Source organism: Hordeum vulgare, chromosome 3H (genome assembly GCF_904849725.1).
Source record: "Hordeum vulgare subsp. vulgare chromosome 3H, MorexV3_pseudomolecules_assembly, whole genome shotgun sequence".
NCBI classification, from domain to species: Eukaryota; Viridiplantae; Streptophyta; class Magnoliopsida; order Poales; family Poaceae; genus Hordeum; species Hordeum vulgare.
In genome coordinates this window covers 573,295,484-573,316,997 of record NC_058520.1, presented here as the reverse complement: position 1 = coordinate 573,316,997, position 21,514 = coordinate 573,295,484, and the positions used below count along the sequence as shown (strand labels likewise).

Genomic DNA, 21,514 nt, shown 5'->3' with positions numbered 1-21,514 from the left:
AGATGCATCTAACGCAATCTAACCCTACCTGTTTGGATTTTTGAGGGTTAGATAGCTCAACTCTAACCCAATCTAACTCTAACCCTAGAATCCAAACAGGACCTATATCACAATATAAGACGTTTTGCAAGCTAAAACAACTTACATTTTTTTATTACAGGACGAAGGAAATACATACGAATGCATATAGACATATTTTAAAACATAAATTTATTTTATTTTACTTCATAGATAGTTTATATTTAAATATAATTAAAAATACTTATATTTAGGAACGAATGGAGTACATAGCAGATAATAATAAATACGTTAAATCACAAACGAAGATCCATTAGCCCACCACCACGAATCTCAAAGCCGGACGCGGAACCGATTTAACCCCACCCCGCACTGCATCGCGTCGCATATCCCCTCCCTCGCATCACCCGGCTTGAATCTTCCATCTGCTCCCCGTGCTCTTAATGGGCTTTCCCTCCGTCCGACATGGCCGGCGACCACCGCACCCGCGCCGCCGGTGACTCCTCCGCCGCCATCCCCTCCCCCTCCCCCTCCTCCTCCCCAGCTGCCGGCCTCCGCCTGGCCCCCTCCAGGCTCTTCCTCCACCTGCTCCTCCTCCACTCGCTCTTATAACCCGCGCCCCCCCGGCCCACCCATGGCCGCCGTCTTCTACCACCACGTCGTCGGCGACCTCACCGTCGGCAAGCCCGAGATCGCCGAGCTGAGCGACGCCGACACGCTCGACGACGCCGCGCGGGCCATCGCCGGCAGCCCCGAGGGCGCCGTGCCCGTCTGGCGCGCGCGGGCCGCCCCCGACGAGCCGCCCTCCGGCGCCCGGTTCCTCGGCATGATCTCCGCCGTCGACATCGCCGCCTTCCTCGCCGGCGCCGGCGCCGGCGACCGGGCTATGCGCGCCGCCGTCGGCGAGGTCGTCCAGCCCAACCAGGACCTGCTCCGGGAGGTCGATCCCGGCACCAGGTCAGCTCTCCCTCCAGTCCCCTCCCTTCTCGCCGCCGTCGTGTCCCCGCCCGTCCCGTCAGGAATCCCACCTAATCTCCAAGTCTTTAGGCATCACTCGTTTGCGGCCTCTTAGTCGTATGCAGTGGTAATTCAGTCTATGCATCGTGGCTGTTGACTCGTGCTCAGCTCCTCGGATCTGTCCCTGCCTGCTGGGATTGCTTCACTACAGCTGAATGCTGATGCGCAAACCTCTGTTTTCTAATGCGGTTCTGGTTGGTGATCTTTGTCTTTTACGCATGTTCCTACCAGCTTGACCTCCGGACAAATCTGCGGGCAGTACAAAATTGTTTTTTTTAGGTCTTTCTGAATCCGTGAGAGATCACTGGGGTTTTGTGCCTTTGTGGCTAAGTCACCCTTCGATGGTGCTGCTTTTGTTGGTGCAAATCAGGAAGTGTTTACTGCTGATTGAAGTTGTCTAAACCTGTGTTCACTGGATACTGAAACTGAGATGGTGGTTGTGTTTAACACAATCTCTTTCAGAAGAAAGCATAGTTGGTAGGGCGTGATCGTTGGAGCCTGACATGCTTGGGTAAAACTGGAAAGGTAAACTGTGTGCTTTTAAAACAAAGCTCAATTCATACTTTGTTTGGTTGAGCTTACGACTGATGATGCTTGAGAGTTGGCTAGAAATGTCTTGTTCTGAGTCACTGAATTCCATTCCTCTCCATGAAAAGAGCTGGATGAAACTTCCATATGAAATGAAGTAGCAATCTAGATATTGTTTTGTGGGATCATGGGTAGCCAGCCTTAGTCACAAATCCACTCCTCAACTTTAAGATACTGTATCCCTGTGTGCAGAGTCTTTTCTTTCTTCGGTTTCCAAAGAAATGCCACAACTGGTCATACTTTCTTCATTAAACCACCATTTTAGTTGCCCATTTGGGGATCATTTGCTGACGACAACTTAAAAGACCATCACATAACTCCTCGAGACTGAAAAACTGTAACTCATAACCATTACCAATAGCATAGTTTTGATAGATTTTCACAGTTTTCACCTATCAGTATTTGTGGCTATTCTTTATTTTCTCAGTTCATAGAGTACACTGATCATTCTGCAATTTAGCTTCTATTTTATGCTATCTTCCAGTATCGTGAAGTATCGCCGGTTCATTTCCAAACTTAAACAGGCCAGATGGCTTTCACATGGTGTAGATCTCGTCCTTCTGATTGTGTTGTCATAAGAGAAACAAAGTGGGAACATGATTCCATTTGGCAATGTAACGTCACAATCAGGAAGGAAGCAATCCATGTGGAAGCTGTGCTGGCTTTTAAGGGATTCATGAGTCAAGACAATAGTTTAAATAAACTGAGCAATACATGACACATGCAAAGCAGTCCAATCATGTCCTGAAATGATTTGAGAACACCAAGTAGTGAGCCAATGTCACATTCTTAGGGATGACATAATAGTTGCCCGCAAATAAAAAGTTCAATAGGACATAACAGTCTGAGCTGGATGATATGTCTACCCATCACACTGCTCTGCTTTTTCAGTCCTTCGCCTTTCAAAGAAGTCATTTTTTTTCTCAAGTGTGATGTTTGACATATGTATTTTGTTATTCAGCCAAGTTTGATTGTCTTGCAAGGTTGATCGACGCCCTGGAGTTGATGAGGAATGGAGTGAAGCGCTTCCTTGTCCGCAAGAACGGCTCCTGGACAGGCATCACCAAGCGGTTTTCGATGCTTTACAACGGGAAATGGATGAAGAACTCGGAATCGGGATCCCCAAGCTCAGCCGGCAGCAGCAACATGCAGTTGTCCCCATTTATCAGTTGCGCAGAGAGGTTTTGCTGTCTGTCAAGAGAAGACATCCTCCGGTTCCTGATCGGGTGCCTCGGCGCCCTCGCGCCCATCCCACTGTCTCCAATCTGTACCCTCGGAGCCATCAACCCGCACTACTGCCACGTCGAGGCATCCGCACCAGCCATGGAGGCGATCCAGAAGATCCCTGGGGACCCGTGCGGCGTGGCCGTGGTTGAGACGACGCCGGACGGGGTCCGCAAGATCATCGGGGACATCTCGGCCTACAAGCTGTGGAAGTGCGACTACGTGGCGGCAGCGTGGGCGCTGGCGAACCTGTCGGCGGGGCAGTTTGTCATCGGAGCCGACGAGAACGGGTCGACCCCGATCTCCGCCTTCCCCGTGCCTTCCATCAGCTCGTTGCTGTCGGAGGAGGCCGAGCCTGGGCGCTCTCCCAGGCTGCTTAAGAAGTTCAGCAGCAGGAACATCGGGTTCCTGAACAGCCAGGCGAACCAGGTGCGGAGCATGTACCGTGGCCGGAGCTCGCCGCTGATGTGCCGGAGCACGAGCTCGCTCGCGGCCGTCATGGCGCAGATGCTGTCGCACCGGGCGACACATGTGTGGGTGACCGACGCGGAGGCTGAGGAGGAGGACGTCCTCGTCGGCGTGGTGGGCTACACGGACATCTTCGCCGCCGTGACCAGAAACGGCGCTTAACTGGCGTCAACATCCTGACCGCGGTCGGGTGGCGCGTGTACTACAATTCGCGGTTAGTTTGGTGGTTGTCCAGGGTTGAGAACTTTGTTTAGGGGGTGTCTGCGCGTGAGACTGTATGAGTTCGTATATTGTTTGGATGTGCATTCGTTGTTGCTGGTTCTATAATAAGGCAGACCGGGCATATGCCTGGGAGTCCATTGATCGATCATACTGTATATGCTCAGCTTCTTCTTCTTCTTCTCAAAAGGAAAAAATGTGTGCTCAACTGGGACATGATGGACCTCGATTACCGGCACGGCAAAGCGATCATAGACGTCTACTTCCGTTCTGTCTCTGTAATAACTGTGAAAATAATGCATGTTGTGCCCGTTTCAGTAACAGAAGAAAATCCCAGAATTACTGGGTGAAGACTGAAGAGGCACTACAGCTCTACAGCATGAAGAAAACACACACACACACACACACACACACACAGGACACACAGGACAACGCACATGAAAACGCTACAGCTCAGATCACGCTACAGGCATCTCCGGCAACCACTGCATCTCCTCTTGTTGGTGAAGCCTCTGCTCTGCTCTGCTACTGGCTGCAGGTCAAGCACTCAGGCTTCAGCTCCAGCAGGCAGGCCACATTTCTCACTCAGAACCTGACGCTACCCAAGGCTGCAGCCAGCAGGGATCTCAGAATGCGATATCCCCTCACCAATTTCTTACAGAAGATCTTCACATCCTGTCCATTCTGTCTATCATATTCCTGGAGATATCAATGGGGTGGCTCACAATTGTGCTCCATCAGGTTATTAGTAGAACCTGCTTTTGGGTGTGTCCAATTATGCAATTGCTTCACAATGGTGTTGTTTCAGGGTTCACTAATGAAATCACATGAAACACAGATACAGTGCTCTGTAATAGCCAACTTATACAAAAATCAAACCAAACCCTAACGACCGCTAAGCTGCCAAACACATTCAAACCTTGCAAACAGCAAACACATTCAAAAATGTCAAAACCGTCGATTACCGGCGCACACATCTGCTTCAATTCTGTTTCTGCAACTGTGAACCACCCAAGCAATACCCCGTCCTTTTATTTTGCGAGAAGAAACACCCCATCTATAGCCAGAATTACTCGTGAACAGGCAATACACAGCACAGCACAACGCACACCCACAAATTATAAAGCAAATCAACGCTGCCACAGCATGAGGAAATTCGATCAAAGATAAGGTGTCACAATAAACATTTGTTAGCCAAAAATACAATGTAACACCATTGTCACAATAAACATCTTTTAGCCAAAATCGTGCAATATAACACCACTGTCATCCAATCACAGCTAGATCAAATGAAACGTAGACACGGCGGTCTGTAAGTGCCAACCAGCATGAAGGAAACATACACACAAACAAAGCACAACGCACAAGACAAAAAGCAAAGCAACGATAACACCATTGTCACAATTGCAATAAACATATTTTTAGCCAAAAACCATGCAGTGTAACACCGCTCTCATCATATCACAGCCTAGCTAGCGAAATCACATGAAATCGCAGACACGTAATTCGGTAATTGCCAACCAGTAGAAGAGTGGCTGCAACAGAATGGTAGTCGTCCATGTGCATCGACAATGATACTGCTAACTTCAAGACTGAAGCTAATCAGGCTAACACAGACAATAGGCGGGGCGAATCTTCAGGCACTGAAAACACATCTCTTAACGGTTGTCTACCCTTGGTGTACGCACTGCAGCAACAGAACACTAACAGCTTCCAGAGCAAACTTACTCCTCGTGATGATAGTCGAGGCGATGCAACGCAATGCGACAGTAGTTGGCAAAAGGGTCGCCGAGGGAGAAATCGGATGCTCTCTCGATGCTCCGAAGGAAGCCTTGAGGAACAGACTGGCTTGCCCACAGTACAGACCCTTCACTGGCCCGTTCGATGTGCCTCAGGGACACCACCTTGCGATACATATGATCCGTCGGATCATCGGGCAACAGAATCACCACCTCCTCCAGCACCAACGCACTCTGAAGGAAGAATTTGAGGAAGGTCATCTCGCTTCGACCCCCTTTGAAATCCCGGACAACCAGCAGTTTGATGCGCGACCGTATGCATTCTATGGTACCGGACTTGTGCCAGAACTTCAGGTTGATCTTGCCAGTGGATTGATCATCTTTTCCAGACTGAAAATTCGATAAACAAGAGCATATGCAGTTCATCATCTATTGATAGCAATTAGCAACACGAATGCTAGCACGCGATGGTGCAGACGTATGCCAAAAGAAGCGTCGGCCTTACCATGATGTGAAGCGTCTCAACATTCGGAAAGCATCTGAGGACATTGGGGATCATCTTGACATCGTTGTGGACTGCGAAACGCACCTCCAAAGCAAGGATTTTCACACCTTGTAGCATGGTGCTTGGGCTCATCCCTATCCCAGCCTGCAATTGCAATCACAAATTGATAATGCAACCAATTAAGAGAAGAAAGATGTCAAATTTACATTGCTCGTGTCGTGTAGGACTGAACCTTGATGATGGTGTTGCCCACATCTAGAACATGCTTTCGTGGGTCCAACGCCAAGTATCCCAACAGGTGCAGCTTGGGGGCATGGCCGATCTTGATCGTGGTGGTGCAGTTGCCAACAGGGTGCCAAGCATCGGAATAGATGAAACGCTCCAGATTTGGGGCGTCCAACACGAAGATCTCTTCGATGAAACACCCGATGATCTGCACGCACCGGAGGCTCTGGCTGACGAGCCGGATGCGAAGCTTGAGCACATTGCCCTGGACGCAGAGCGTCTCCAGCACGGGGCTCCTGTCGAGGATGAAGTCCAGGTCCCTTCTCTCCACGAGGACGTTGGAGAGGCCGAGGTCACGGAGGTTGCGGAAGCAGGTGGCGCGCGGGAGGCCGGCCGTGTCGGGGAACCTCCACATGCCGAGGTAGAGGCGGGTGAGGGTGGTCAGGCCCAGGAGGCCAGCGGGGAGGACGTAGTCGAGCGGCCAGCGGCAGTTGATGAGGACGAGCTCCTGGATGGCCTTGGCGGCGAGGAGCCGGAGCCAGCGCGCGAGCAGGCCGCGGAAGCCCTCGCCCTCCACGCGGGTGCTGGTGAGGTGGACGCAGCGGAAGGGGCCCGGGTGCGCGTCGAGGACGCGGGACACGGCGGAGGTGTCGGGGAGGAGGTCGGCGTCGTGGAGGACGAGCGGCGTGGAGCGCCAGACCCCGCGCCAGCGGCGGGAGAGCGCGGCGGTGCGCGCGGCGTCCTTGACGGGGAGGCGGGAGACGACGTCGCGGAGGAGGGGGTCGGGGAGGCGGCTGACGCGGTCGACGTCGTCGTCGGGGGGCAGGGCGGAGAGGCTGGCGGCGGCGGAGACGGGCGGGCCGACGGGGAGGGCGTAGGAGTTGGGGTGGAACAGGCGGTAGAGCTGCTGCTCCGCCTCGTTCTCATTGTGCGGGGTCTGGTCGCGCAGGAACTCGTTCGCCACCGCATTTATGGGGCCGAGCGACCCCAGGCACTCGAACTCCGCCAGGGCCGCCTCCATGGCCGCCGGCGGCGGAAGCGTTGGGGTGGGGGTGAGGGCCTGGGCTTTCAGCGTTTCTCTCCTGGGCGTAGTGATGTGTGCGGTGGAGTGGAGGCAGGCACGGCCCAAGGAAAGGAAAGAGGTAAAGAATGCTTTGTTTCTCAAGAGAAATTCAAATTAGCCCCTCAACTTGTCTTAGAGAAGTATAATAAGGTACAGTCAGCAAGATGTAAGAATTAAAATATTATATTTTGCTGAGTGAGATGAGAGAAAAGGGAAGTTGGCTCTTCGTGAACGTGTTCCTAGGTGCTTTGTGAAAATGAAAGGTGGACCATATATGATAAAAGTAGTACTATTTTACAGTCAGCTATTGTACAAGCTAGTTATAAGATGGGCTATAAAACTGCTTATACCCAGCAGTTGGCTATACTATTAACCATGCTCTTAGGCTTTATACTTTATACCCTACTAGGATTTGAGGTGGTTTGGTTTATATTTCACTTATAATCCTAAAAAACTGTCACTTTTTTTACTCTAGATTTATCCTAGTCAGCAATGACACATGCCTATTTTCTCTCCTCTCAATCTCTAACATACATGATCGAGGACATGTTCTCTCTTCTCTCTCTTACGCCTTGCAACCGACTTCCACAACAATGCCATATTACGTTCACGGAAACACAACGTTTTGACTCCCACAACTAGGACAAATCCAGAGTCAAACACACCAAAATTCAGTTATATGAGAAGGAGAATGGCAAAAATAAATGGTTTTCAAAACTCAATAAGGTAATTTTAATCTAAATCAAGTCAAAAGTTTTTAGGTGCAAAGTGAATCCTAAAACAAGTATACGGAGTACCGTTGACTTCTCTCTTGTTTCTTTTAGGAAAAGGATACATGCTTCAAGGTTTCGGCTAAAACTATCCCCATATGTCTTCATCCTTGTGCTCATCACGGAAAATCACTAAAGAGTACTTATGTTCGTAGGGCACGTCGTTTTAGCTCTCATGAGCATGCAACGCCGACTAGGATAAAACCAGTGTCAAATACGTCAAAATCCGGTTACATAAGAAGGTGGGTTGCAAAATAAACATCTTCCACAATTTAGAAGGGTAATCTAAATCAGGTCAAAGCTTTTAGTAGAAAAGTGAACCCTAAAAAAAGTACGAGGGATACTTTATACCCGGGGATTTGAGGTGCTTTCATTGATTCCCTTAATTCTAAGAGCGGTCACTTTTCTTACTTCAGTTTTATCCTAGTTAGCAATGATACATCACATAGTTTCTCTCTACTCTCCCCCTCTCTCTCTTGCAATCTCTTTAATTTTTTGCTACGAACATCCATGATCCATGATATGTTCTCTCTTCTCTCTGTTACTAAAAGCACATATGCTTCCTTGGTGATTTTGATAATTCATGACAACATACATTGTCTTTTGGACTAACATTTTTACCTAGTATATTTCAGGTATAGTCCACAGAGAGGATTGGCTAAGGATTGTGTGGAGAAGCCCTAAGAAAGGAAAGAAATAGAATTGGCCAAGCTTCAAGCTACAAGACTCTGCATTTTATATTTGTAAGAAATCACTTTTGAGTACATAGGAAAGCCAATACTATTAAAAGGGGTGAGATATCTATGATGAATTGGTTACTCAAGTGCTTAGAGATAGCCACCAAAAATACGCAGTCATTCTCCCACAATATTCTCTGTCCAAAGCCTAACCATCAAAATCGGTGCCACCAACAACTTCAACTCGTCCCTACAGATTTTTCAAGAGACAGAACGTATGTCAAACCCTAATATCTTGGTACCACCAACTTTCACATTGGTGCCATGGAAAAGCAGTGACCAACTTTCTCGTCTGTCGATTTCAAGAATCAGAATTCCCGAGTTTTGAAATCGGTCTCACCGAGATTTGGAAGCTGTCCTAGGTCACCATATCGGTACCACTGAGATTCTAATATCGGTCTCATCGAGAATACAAAAGTTGTCACATTTAGTGCAACTCGGTACCACCAGATTTATGTCGGTGTCACTGAGTTGGGCAATAAAATTGTGTTGGGATTATGCCCTAGAGGCAATAATAAATATAGTTATTATTATAATTCATGTATCAAGATAATCGTTTATTATCCGTGCTATAATTGTATTGAATGAAGACTTATATACATGTGTGGATACATAGACAAAACACTGTCCCTAGCAGGCCTCTAGTTGGCTAGCCAGTTGATCAAAGATAGTCAGGGTCTTCTGACTATGTACAAGGTGTTGTTGCTTGATAACTGGATCACGTCATTAGGAGAATCACGTGATGGACTAGACCCAAACTAATAGACGTAGCATGTTGATCGTGTCATTTTGTTGCTACTGTTTTCTGCGTGTCAAGTATTTGTTCCTATGACCATGAGATCATATAACTCATTGACACCGGAGGAATGCTTTGTGTGTATCAAACGTCGCAACGTAACTGGGTGACTATAAAGATGCTCTACAGGTATCTCTGAAGGTGTTCGTTGAGTTACTATGGATCGAGACTGGGATTTGTCACTCTGTGTGACGGAGAGGTATCTTGGGGCCCACTCGGTAATACAACATCACACACAAGCCTTGCAAGCAATGTAACTTAGTGTAAGTTGCGGGATGTTGTATTACGAAACGAGTAAAGAGACTTGCCGGTAAACGAGATTGAAATAGGTATGCGGATACTGACGATCGACTCTCGGGCAAGTAACATACCGAAGGACAAAGGGAATGACCTACGGGATTGTATGAAACCCTGGCACTGAGGTTCAAACGATAAGATCTTCATAGAATATGTGGGATCCAATATGGGCATCCAGGTCCCGTTATTGGATATTGACCGAGGAGTCACTCGGGTCATGTCTACATAGTTTTCGAACCGGCAGGGTCTGCACACTTAAGGTTCGACGTTGTTTTATGCGTATTTGAGTTATATGGTTGGTTACCGAATGTTGTTCGGAGTCCCGGATGAGATCACGGACGTCACGAGGGTTTCCGGAATGGTCCGGAAACGAAGATTGATATATAGGATGACCTCATTTGATTACCGGAAGGTTTTCGGAGTTACCGGGAATGACGAATGGGTTCCGGGTGTTCACCGGGGGGGAGCCCACCCTAGGGAAGCCCATAGGCCTTGGGGGTGGCGCACCAGCCCTTGGTGGGCTGGTGGGACAGCCCAAGAAGGCCCTATGCGCCAGAGATAGAAAATCAAAGAGAAAAGAAAAAAAAGGAGGTGGGAAGGGAGAGAAGGACTCCACCTTCCAATCCTAGTTGGACTAGGATTGGAGGAGGAATCCTCCTCCCCTTGGTGTGCAGTCCTTGGGGCTCCTTGAGCCTCAAGGCAAGCCTCCCTTCCCTCCTCCTATATATATGGAGCTATTAAGGCTGATTTGAGACAACTTTTTCAAGGCAGCCCGACCACATACCTCCACGGTTTTACCTCTAGATCGCGTTTCTGCGGAGCTCGGGCGGAGCCCTGCTGAGATTAGATCACCACCAACCTCCGGAGCGCCGTCACGCTACCGGAGAACTCATCTACCTCTCCGTCTCTCTTGCTGGATCAAGAAGGCCGAGATCATCGTCGAGCTGTACGTGTGCTGAACGCGGAGGTGCCGTCCGTTCGGCACTAGATCGTGGGACGGATCGCGGGACGGTTCGTGGGACGGTTCGCGGGGCGGATCGAGGGACGTGAGGACGTTCCACTACATCAACCGCGTTTTCTAACGCTTCTGCTGTGCGATCTACAAGGGTACGTAGATCGGAAATCCCCTCTCGTAGATGGACATCACCATGATAGGTCTTCGTGCGCGTAGGAATTTTTTTGTTTCCCATGCGACGTTCCCCAACAAATTGTAGCGGTTGGATTTTTGGAGATGCCTACATATACCCCTCCACCACCTCTCATTCGCAAAGGAAGCACTCAGAACACACACACACACACACACACTTGCCATATCCAATTTTTTCTGAGAGAGAGCCACCTATTCATGTGTTGAGATCAAGATATTCCAATCCATCCATTTGAAACTTGATTTCTAGCCTCCCCAAGTTGCTTTCCACCCAATCAATCACTTCTACCCATGCCAAATCTGAGAGAGAGAGTGATTGTGTGTTGATGATACTATATTTTGAAGCACAAGAGCAAGGAGTTCATCGTTCTACCGCATCTATTACCTTTTGACAACCTGTTCTCTCTTCTCTCTCTTACGCCTTGCACCCACTTCCACAGCAGTGCACAGTATGCTCATGGAGCACAACATTTTGACTCCTAGAACTAAGACAAACTAGATGATGCCCAGTCGCGTTACTGCAGAAAACTTGCTGAAAGAATGCATAAAATTTCTAAAAAAATGTCTATAACTAATGAGAAGCAAAACTAAGCTTAAAAATGAAAAAAATGCAAAGGATATAAAAATAAAAAATGAATTACTATTAAAAGAATGTCATGTCAAACAAAAATGTGAATGTAAACTGCATAGGTATGGTGCAAGCAACCAACACATATATTGCAAAAAAAACTTGTGTGTAACATGCATGAATTGATGATGTAGTTCTTGCATGGGTAGAGTAATGCAAAAAACAATGTAATTTATGACTTGCTCTTGTGGCATAGTTGCATGTCTACGAAAAATAGCTAGTGGGTAGTAGTTATTTAAGAATAGAAGATCCAGAGTCAAGCACATCAAAATCTAGTTATATGAGAAGGAGAATGGAAAAAATAAATGGTTTTCAAAATTTAATAAGGAAATTTTAATCTAAATCAAGTCAAAAGTTTTTAGGTGCAAAGTGAACCCTAAAACAAGTACATGTAGTACTATGGACTTCTCTCTTGTTTCTTTTAGAAAAAGGGTACATGCTCCAAGGTTTAGGCTAAACCCGTCCCCATATGTCTTCGAAAACGTTCTGTTTCATCCGTCTCATCCATGCAACGCGTAAGATGGCTCGAGGATCGACACACGTCCCATGGCTTGGGCCCACGCGATGCTATCCCTCTTCATTATCTCCACGCAACGAACCGCACAACCACTCATTTTATTTTCCTCATCTATATCCTTTGTATTCCTCCTTTGGTCTTTCCTCTATCCATTGCCCGCACTTCCTCTACGCATGGCCGTTGCTGCAAAGCAAAAGGACGACCACCGCTCGCCATAGTGTCTGCATGAGGCAACGACAATGTTGTAAGGTGGCAACCATCCAGGATGCAGCGCTCGTCGGTGGCTTGCGGAGCTGTGATGGCGGCTCTGGACATTGCAGTGGAGTGCTCACCGGTGAATCCCAGCGCTGTAATGGAGCGCCCGGTGGCTCCCGACGACTCGTTGCGCTGCAGTCGAGCTCTCAGCGCGGCAATGGAGAGGTCACCGGCGACTCCCAGCGCTGCAATGGAACGCTCCTGGCGACTTCATACGCTGCAATGGAGCTAGCGATCGGCGGTGGCTGCCAACACTGCGACGGAGCTCACGACGCTGCAATGGAACGGTCGCCGGCAACTTCCGACGCTGCAATGGAGCTATCGTTGTTGCAATGAAGCGATCGACGGTGGCCGCCGACGCTACGATGGAGCTCACGATGCTGCAATGGAGCGGTCGCCGACAACTCTCGGCGCTGCTATGGAGCTGTCGTCGTTGCAATGGAGCGACGCCATGGAGCTCATGACGCTGCAATGGAGCGGTCGCCCGCAACTCCCAACGCTGTAATGGAGCTATTATCGTTGCAATGGAGCGGTCGTGGCAACGTTCCGGTGATGTGATGAAGTGGTTGCCGGCGGCGGACGTCACTACACACAGGGAGATGCGATGTGTGTTGCTTTGCAGCAGTACCGATGAGCGACGATCAACTAAGGACACAGTTGGAGGCAAGCGGTGACCGACTGCCCGATGCGAGGGAGCGATGCTTTGAGAGGGTGAGGTATGTGTTGCGGAGTGCGGGCAAGCGATGCAGGATCTACAATGACCAAGCAACGGTTGTGATGGACGCATCTAACGGCCACGGGGCGGCTTAAGTCTTCTTTTAATCCGGCGGATGATATGTAGCAGCTCCCTATGTCTTTACCTTTGTGCTCACGGAAAATTACTAAAGAGTACTTATGTTCGTAGTGCATGGTGTTTTAGCACCCACGAGCATGCAACGCAAACTAGGATAAAACCATAGTCAAATACGTCAAAATCTGGTTACATGAGAAGGTGGATTGCAAAATAAACATCTTTCACATTCAAAAGGATAATCTAAATCAAGTCAAAGCTTTTAGTAGTAAAGTGAACCCTAAAACAAGTACGAGGGATACTTTATATCCTGGGATTTGAGGTGCTTTGGTTTATGGCGCATGCTACGAATCACCGGAATGATTTCTATATGAAATCATTCCGCCTAGATAGCCATCAGATCAATGTGTTGGTGGCCGTTCGATGCACCAACGCCACGACAGCACACCAGTTTCAACGCGGCGCTAGTGGCACCCCCGGCAAAGCTCCATTGCAGCACAGTGCGGTGTGTCTATAGCTCCAACGTAACACCGACGGAGTCCAGCAAAGTTCCATTGCAGCACCGGCGGAGCTCCAACAAAGTCCGGCGAAGTCCCATTGCAACTCCGGCGGAGCTCCAACGCAGCACCGACGAAGTCCGACGAAGCTCCATTGCAGCGTCGTCTATGCTTCCGTCGGAGTTGAGAGGGATGGTCCGACGCACCATTCCGACGAGCCGCACGACCACCCGTAGAGTAGCAGTGTTGTTGTTGCAGAAGCAGCAGCATAAGACGTGCTCACCTCTGCCTCTTCCACTGGTAGCACTGGTCATGTTGCAAGGCAGCACCGTCGGTCACAACGGTCGGAGTTGAGAGAGATGTCCAGTCACAACAATGGTGCTGCTGCAAAAAACATGAATTATAACATGCAGTGGCAGTGGCAAGCGGGAACCTTACAATCGTGCTGGCCAGAGATGCCCACCCTCGACCTTGCTGCAATTGCGTCGTAGCGTTGCCGGTGTCGACCTTCGCCTACTTGCATCAATGGAGGCTGCGAGCCATGGCGTGAAAGCCGCAGGAGGGCCTCTTCTTTAGCAGGGTCGCGTGAGGATGAAAAGGGGGAAAGAAGAAAACGTGTGCAGAAGACTCGCAGCAAATAGATAAGGCTGGAATGGAGCGGTGGTGGCCCTGCATGGGACACGTGATGAACACTGAATGCGGCTTACGAAGGAAAGAAATCATCCGAATGAATTTAAGCGTTTTTCTTGGTTTGTTCCCTTAATTCTAAAAGCCGGTCACTTTTCTTACTCCAGTTTTATCCTAGTCAGAAATAGTTTCTCTCTCCTCTCCCCCTCTCTCTCTTGTAACTCATGCTCACATGGTGGGACACGGAGCTTTGACTCCGAGGTGAATATGTTTCTGGGATGAATGGTAAATTCAAAACAAAATTTAAAATTATGGTTTTATTGTACATGGTCATTTTAGTTGCCAAAAGCGTGCTTGACAATGGAACGGTTGTGTTCTGTCCACATACACACAAAAAAAGATCGGTGGTCTAGAAATGCCAAAAGCTGAACTTATTTTTCTTCCACGAGTCAAAATAATTTGCTTTTTGCCTGGACATTTGAAGATATCATTTGGACATGAACATGTACTCGTGTAATTTTTTCCATAAGTAAGTCAAGTTTATTCTAAAAATAGTTCTTAACTATTTTAACTTTTTATTTAAATAATAATAAATTATTTCATATAAGATGTATATGCAATCAGAAACCAAAATGTATTTCTTCATATGTTTATTGCTATGTATCAGGCTGGTCATAGTTTGATTGCCTCTTTCCTCATTAATTACTTGGCACATCATCTTTTATGCTTATGTGGCATATATTTTACTTCCTCTGACCCAAAATAAGTAATGCAAATTTTGTATTAAGTTAGTACAAATTTTATACTAAAGCAGCGACACTTATTTTGGGACGGATGAGGTAATACACTAGCACAATGCCCGTGCGTTGCTATGAAGCCATAAAAAACAAGGGGTTATTATTGGCTTAGGAGATCATCGTAAGATGATGGTGTCTTGTAGCTATTGCATGGTTCACCATTAAAAAGAAAGCACGAATATAATAAAAGATCATGTTGCAGTCGCTAAAGAGTCTCGAGTGACTATTAGTAGGTCTTTCACAAGATTTATAATGAGATATATTTTGAATTTGGAACGTAGGAGAATGGGCGTGAGTAAGTTAAATGCAAAAGACCAAAGATTAGATAGAAGGACAACATCTATCAATGCATTGAATTGTAATTTGTTTTCCTCTTTTGCTGGACATGAAACCAAAAGACTTGGTTGGGCAGAGAAACTAAAATCAAGACCATGATTTTGAATTGAAGGAATACTTGCATTTATGATTTTTGTTTTTATAAGAATGTTATTCTCACATCAGGATAAAAGTGTATTTGTTTATTTGAGATATGTCTCATACATAGTAAAAGTAACACTTGTTTATTTATGTCTCTTGGAAGGTTGCTAGTTCTATATCTGGGTAGTGCATTTGTTTATTTATGTGGTGTCACATATGAACTTACCATCAACTCCAACCTTTTTTTTGAAACGGAGACAAAAGCTTTGCCTCATCTCATTAATTAAGCAGAAGAGAATTCTTCGGTTAATTCACGGAAACCCGGACGAAAACCGTTACAACGCACCCTCAAAAGGACACCGGCCAACCTGGCACCAACAAGGTCACACACACCGTCGAGGCCGCATGCATTGTCATTGTCATCACCTCTCTCCGAGCAGGCGACTCCGACTCCGACTTCGCCACAGACGACCCGTCAAGACCCCTTCGAACGAACAACACACGACGGCCTTGCCAGCCAAAACCGAACAATCGACCGAAGATGTCGAGGACCGTCACCTCTGATTCTGTTGATGCACTTCACAGGAGAAAGTTGCACGCCTCGTACCGACATAACCCAGCGCAACCTCCGAAAAGCACCATCCGCTCAAATCACCCTCATGGAGTCATAGTTGCCGCATGGGCCTCACCGCATGCAGATCCGACTTCTCTGTCACAGTGAGAAACAAGCATAGACACTCGATGACGAACCGGACCGTCGACAACAGAAGGACAAGCCGCGACCCAGCTCCACGCACCATCATCGTCGTTGCCAGGCAACACCAACCTCCCACACCGCCAATCGACCACCTGTCGACCGCGATGCCGTGCACGTCCAGCCCGTCGGAAATGCCAAAGGGACCAAGATCTCAAAGACGGCGCCCACAAGAGGGAAAGCGACGCAAAGACGACGCCGCCGCCCGATCCAAAAGACTTTCGCCCGAAGATCTTGACCCAAGAGGAGAGGTTTCAAAAACTCCTCGACCACGCTTCAAAGAAAGATAGCAACGCCCACGGGCACAGCCGCCGCCGGCCGGCTAAAAATCCAGCCAAGCTTTCGCCTGGAGCAGCAGGGCCTTCACTCCCACACTGATGACCATCACCTCCTCTGACCCGTGCACTCTTGCGCAGCAAACGCGCCATTGCCACACATGAACCACCATCGCACTCCTAGTCGCAACTCTGCCGCCATTGAGCACCACCACCGCATGCGTCCCAGTCCCCGGCGAACCAGATCGGAGCACCACACCCAGCCGCCGACTAAAACCAGCAGCACCGCTGCACCTGGCCCATAGAGGCAGGCCAGCGGGAAGCTTGCGAGCAGGGACGGAAGGGCTGTCACCCCTCCCCATCCAGGCCAGATCTGAGGGACGTGGAAGGAAGCCATGCACGCTGCCTCCGGATCCTCAGCACAACGCTCCACGAGAAGCCGTCGAAGGAGCCACCCACCAGATCTGCGCTCCTGGCCATCGGGTCGCCGCCGAGCAGGACGAAGAGCGCCCTCCCTCCTCCAAAGGACGGACGTTGCGCCACGTGAAGCCGCCGAGCTCCCCGCCGCCGCCGAGACGCACGGGCTTAGCCCGGCGACTCCCGCCGGCAGCGGCGAGGGGAGGAGAGAGCAGGTGCTGGCGGTGGCTAGGTTTTTTGTTAGCTCTGGCGCCTCTACCCGTGTTCTCACCTGAGTATGCAACCGATCGAACAGCAGTGGCGCCTCTACATTCAAGTAGGCATAGGGGAATGGCTAGAGATTACATATTCCAATACCCAAGGACAACAGTATATCTCAGCCTGGGATTTAGTGGCTGCTTGGTTACTTGCCAAAGCTCAACACTTGGCTGTTTGGCAACTTTGGCTAGGGTTTGGTCAGACCAATTGCTGCAAACTGGGGCCCGACCAATCAGCTCCGAATTTGTTAGAGTTGCCAAAAAATTGGCTTCTAACCAAGCAGGCTGTTAGCAGACAGCAAAGAAAATGACTACTATGACTAAAGATGGTGGAAGCATCTGAAAAGGCCGGGGTTTAAAGGTCAAATCATTTGAATAACCATGATAAAAAGCACAAATTAACCCCATGATGTTAACAAGGTTTATAGCCTTCTGAACACTAGCCAAATAGAGATACCCAAAAGATTAATATCAATGCTCCTTGACATCTCTGAGATGCAAATACAGATACACTTCCGACCTCCACATATGATCCATCCATCGTGTTCAGGACTTGTAGTTGCTACGACATTCCAAGGGAGGCGGCCTGATGATTAATAAGGCCATGCTTGAGATCCCAGTTTGCATGAAATAAGCACACTAGTTCAGGGATGGTAGAGGCAGTAAGACACTTTTCTGAAGTAGTACAGATCTGAAATTGCATCAAACAGTGAGTTACTTTGCAGTATGCAGATGAATCTAGAATTAGTTTCTTTTTCTTTGGCTCATGCAGATAACCACATTACTGGTGTATATGTCATTGTAAAAAAGGAATAATCAGCAGAAGCTCTTATAAACCAATGCTAATCAGCTGAGATCCCAGTTTGTAAAAACGAAAAGTACTTCAGTGGTGGCATGAATAACCAAAATGGCAAGCTGACAACTGTGCCAAACAAAAGCGGAAACAGTTTAAAAAATTGGAAGTGAAGTGTAATAATCTGTTTAAAAGCAGAGTTCAGTTCAGAAGCTACCTGCAAGTGCTCAAAATTCAGAACGTTCAGAACATACAAAAGCAGAGAAGGGAGAGAAGGAACGACCTGGATGCAAGCTTTGTGCTACCACTCAATTTGAAGGTCTGCAATCTTGCTTATTCAATGTTCAGATTATGGTAATTTTTGCATCTAAAAAATGCTTAACTATGTAAACCAGGTTTAATTACTGTAAACAAAACAATTTTTGCATCTATGTAAACCATGTTTAATTTTTGCATCTAAAAAATGCTTAGCTATGTAAACCATGCTTAACTAGGGATTCAATCGGCACTCCTCTAGGTCCTGACACTCATCCCCTACTGATGTGTGTCAGGTGATCAATTTTTTGCATCAGAGATTTTGACATGCATTACTATGATGGATCTGCAAGGAAAGGTATATGGCCTCCCTAGCTTTTCCAATTGGTTTCTAACTGATGATTCTATCTTACATAGATATTTGCATAATGTGGAGGTACTAGGAAGATTTATGGTTTTGTAGTGGCTTTGGGTTTGAATTCGATGTAGTTGCTACGGAATCTCAAAGGAGGCAGCCAGTTGATCAATAAGGTCATGCATGACATCCCAGTTTGCAAAAAATTAAGCACATTAGTTCAGGGATGTAGAAACAGTAAAACAATTTTCTAAAGTAGTACAGTTCTCAGATTGCATAGAACAGTGAGTTCCTTTGCAATATGCAAATTAATCTAAACTTAGTTGTTTTGGCTTCATTCATGCTGATAACCACATTACTGGTATATAAGTGATTAGGAGAAATGGATAATCAGCAGAAGCATTTAGCTATTAATACTACAAAAGCTTAGTCTGACTGACAACAGAAATAAAAGTACTACATAAGCAAAATGGCAAGCTGGCTACTGTACCAAACAAAAAGCGGAATCTGTTAAATTGGAAGTGAAGTGTAATAATTGAACATGTTCTAGAAATACGGTGACTGATATAGAGTTAAAGACTAGCTTGATAACGTCATTGCGATTGAAGGGAATTAACAGAGGGCATTATTGCTAGACTTAGTATTGATCGATGATGCCCATCAGGCATGAATACGTCGAAACAAAACAACACAACACAAACAAGCATTGCTGAAGGCTAATAAAATGTAGCGGTGCAGTTTACTCGTATCACAGAGCAAATAATGACCTATTCTTTCCCAACTTCAGAATATGGAAACTGAACCATAGGATGGTCAAAAAAGGAAACAAACACAATACCTTGTCTACATTTCATCAAGCACCTTCAACTTGAAGACACGCCTTGTTGCGTACCAAAGAACGAGGCCAAGGCATAATGTAGGGATGGATGCGACTGTCATAGTTCCTCTGAAAGAGCAAGTCCATGTTGTATTCCTCCAGGTCTATGGATAGGAACCAGCAAGGAAGACTAGCATCTTCGAAGGTCTCATGGGTAGAGAAGTAGACAACTCCATCGACAACACTCAGAACCTTGAGCTGGCCATGTTCCTCAAGTGTACCCCCGGTCTCCTCAACAATGTCATCTAACTGAAACAGCTGGCCTCTCACCCACTCCTCGACGCCATCATCGCGAACCTCCCGGAGCCAAACATAAAGGTTGAATTCAATCGCAACGACGCAGCAGAGCACCCCATCCCTGGTCTTGCCAACCCTGAACATGCTGGTTAGTCCCTTCAAGTAGTCCGGGAAATCTACCCGGGAGAAGTGCAGTGTGGTGGTGTCGAGCACGAGCATGGCGTCTTCATCCGAGTACACCCAGTAGATGAACCCGTCCACGATCCTGCCATCGGTAAGCCAGTGCTCATGCTCGCCGGACTGAGGCGTCGCCCTCAGAGCTTCGGAGTAGGGGAGGACCTGCCACGCCCTGGTGTCCGACGAGAAGACCGCCGCGCGCGCCCGCAAGTCGTCGTGGCAGGCGTACATCACGCGGAACGCCCCGTCGAGCTCGTCAGGGGCGTGGATGTGGTAGTCGAGGCCGGTGTAGTAGCCCTGGAAGTCGTCGTAGAACTCCTCCGGCAGCGGCGGCAGGAGATCCAGCGCCAGCGTGAGCGGGTTGTACGCGAGGGCATCCCGCGTGTAGATGTGCTCGAGCACCAGGTACCCGTCGTGGCAGTCGTTTATCACCCAGCCAGGACGCGCGTCGTCTTCGTCGTCGGGGAGGCCGGTGAGGAAGAAGTCGCCGCGCCGGACGGCGGCCCGTCGGTCCGGGTCGTCCCGGCGGCGGAAGGGCGCGAAGGAAGGGATGGCCGGGCCGTCCGGGTCGAAGAAGATGCCCAGGAGCGGCTGCGGGTGCAGCTCGCGGAAGCGGCGGCGGAAGGCGGGGAACGAGCGGACGGCGTCCAGGAAGGTGCGGCACGCGAAGGCCGCGCGCACGAGGCTCGGCAGGGACGGGAGGAGGAGGAATATCTCGCGGAGGAGGTCGCCGCCGAGGCCGGTTATGGTGGTAGGGGCGGGTTCCGACGGCGGCGGACTTGGTGGCTGCTCGGAGGCCATGGGGAGCCGCCGCCGCCGCTGCAATGTTGTCAACTCAATGAGGAATTGGGGGGCAATGGTCCCGTCTCCCGTGGTGACTGGTGAGTGAACAACACTGTCGCTATGGGCTTTGGCCCAACCGGCCTAGTGAGCTACTCAAGCTGAGTGATGTAGCAGTCAAAAGATGTAGCCATTGAAGGAAAATCCTATTTGCCGCTCTGTGGGAAGCGTTGTCGAGGCTTCGCACAGCGCAGGCGGGGGATTGGGCTGGCCCAGGTAGCGAGGTAGCTAGGGAGCCTTGCCCAGTTTTAGGAACCTTCTAGAGGTTTTAACCGGGGTTTTTCGGTTTTAGGAAACTTCTAGAAGGTTCCCTGAACCGGATTTTTTCATTTATCTGTTTTTTTTCTGTTTCTGTTTCTGCTTCTTTTTTTTTCTACTAGCAAAAGAGCCCATGCGTTGCAACGGGAGAAAGAAATACCACACGTTCTTAATTTATAAAAAATGGTCTATAATCTGAGAATTTATAGTTACGACACAAATAAAGATCGTCTTATCCTACAAAAATGCAGTTCAAAATTTCAGAGGTCTTCCATTTTAACACGGCTTGCATGTAGACTTAATACGTACAAAGAATCAGTCAAGTGACCTTCAGTTTCATCTCTAATCCTGATTTTGTTGACGTGTTCATCCCTAATCCGGATGAGTACCAGTATGAAAGAAAAACAAATAATGACTTATTTATTAAGATAGCACCGTAGATAGTATTTTTATTAAACGTTTAACAAATAAAATAATATCATATTTAAATTCTACATATTTTTCTAATCAAATTTCATATATAATATGTTAAATTTGGAGTTATGGTTTAAAAGATATGAGTATTTTAAAAAACATTTAATATATACTACGAGTTTAATGTCATAAACAGTAAGGACTTTTTTGTAAAATCACCTCGGTGGGTTTTCTGACGGAAGCGGTAGCCTCTTTATTATTAGG

The 21,514-nt window shown here is 48.0% G+C and overlaps 3 protein-coding genes across 4 annotated transcripts; 1 reads left to right on the top strand and 2 right to left on the bottom strand.

Moving 5' to 3' along the window:
- The first annotated feature begins 408 nt into the window (after window positions 1-408).
- LOC123445229 (CBS domain-containing protein CBSX6) lies at window positions 409-3,685 on the top strand. Its single transcript, XM_045122190.1, has 2 exons — window positions 409-975; window positions 2,607-3,685. The coding sequence occupies exons 1-2, from the start codon at window positions 653-655 to the stop codon at window positions 3,475-3,477; spliced, it is 1,194 nt and encodes a 397-aa protein (XP_044978125.1). The 5' UTR covers window positions 409-652; the 3' UTR covers window positions 3,478-3,685.
- Window positions 3,686-4,938: 1,253 nt separating this feature from the next.
- Window positions 4,939-7,039, bottom strand: LOC123445228 (F-box/FBD/LRR-repeat protein At5g22700-like). Its single transcript, XM_045122189.1, has 3 exons — window positions 6,011-7,039; window positions 5,779-5,922; window positions 4,939-5,663 (listed from the first exon to the last, which is right to left on the bottom strand). Exons 1-3 carry the CDS (start codon window positions 7,022-7,024, stop codon window positions 5,259-5,261), a joined length of 1,563 nt encoding a protein of 520 aa, XP_044978124.1. The 5' UTR covers window positions 7,025-7,039; the 3' UTR covers window positions 4,939-5,258.
- Window positions 7,040-17,398: 10,359 nt separating this feature from the next.
- On the bottom strand, window positions 17,399-20,604 carry LOC123445227. 2 transcript variants are annotated; one of them, XM_045122188.1, is made up of 2 exons: window positions 19,286-20,604; window positions 17,399-17,630 (listed from the first exon to the last, which is right to left on the bottom strand). In XM_045122188.1, the coding sequence occupies exon 1, from the start codon at window positions 20,537-20,539 to the stop codon at window positions 19,301-19,303; it is 1,239 nt and encodes a 412-aa protein (XP_044978123.1). In that variant the 5' UTR covers window positions 20,540-20,604; the 3' UTR covers window positions 17,399-17,630; window positions 19,286-19,300. The 2 variants fall into 2 exon arrangements, with proteins under 2 accessions (XP_044978123.1, XP_044978122.1); XM_045122187.1 differs by having other exon boundaries at window positions 17,399-17,735; window positions 19,286-20,603.
- Between the last annotated feature and the right edge of the window lie 910 nt (window positions 20,605-21,514).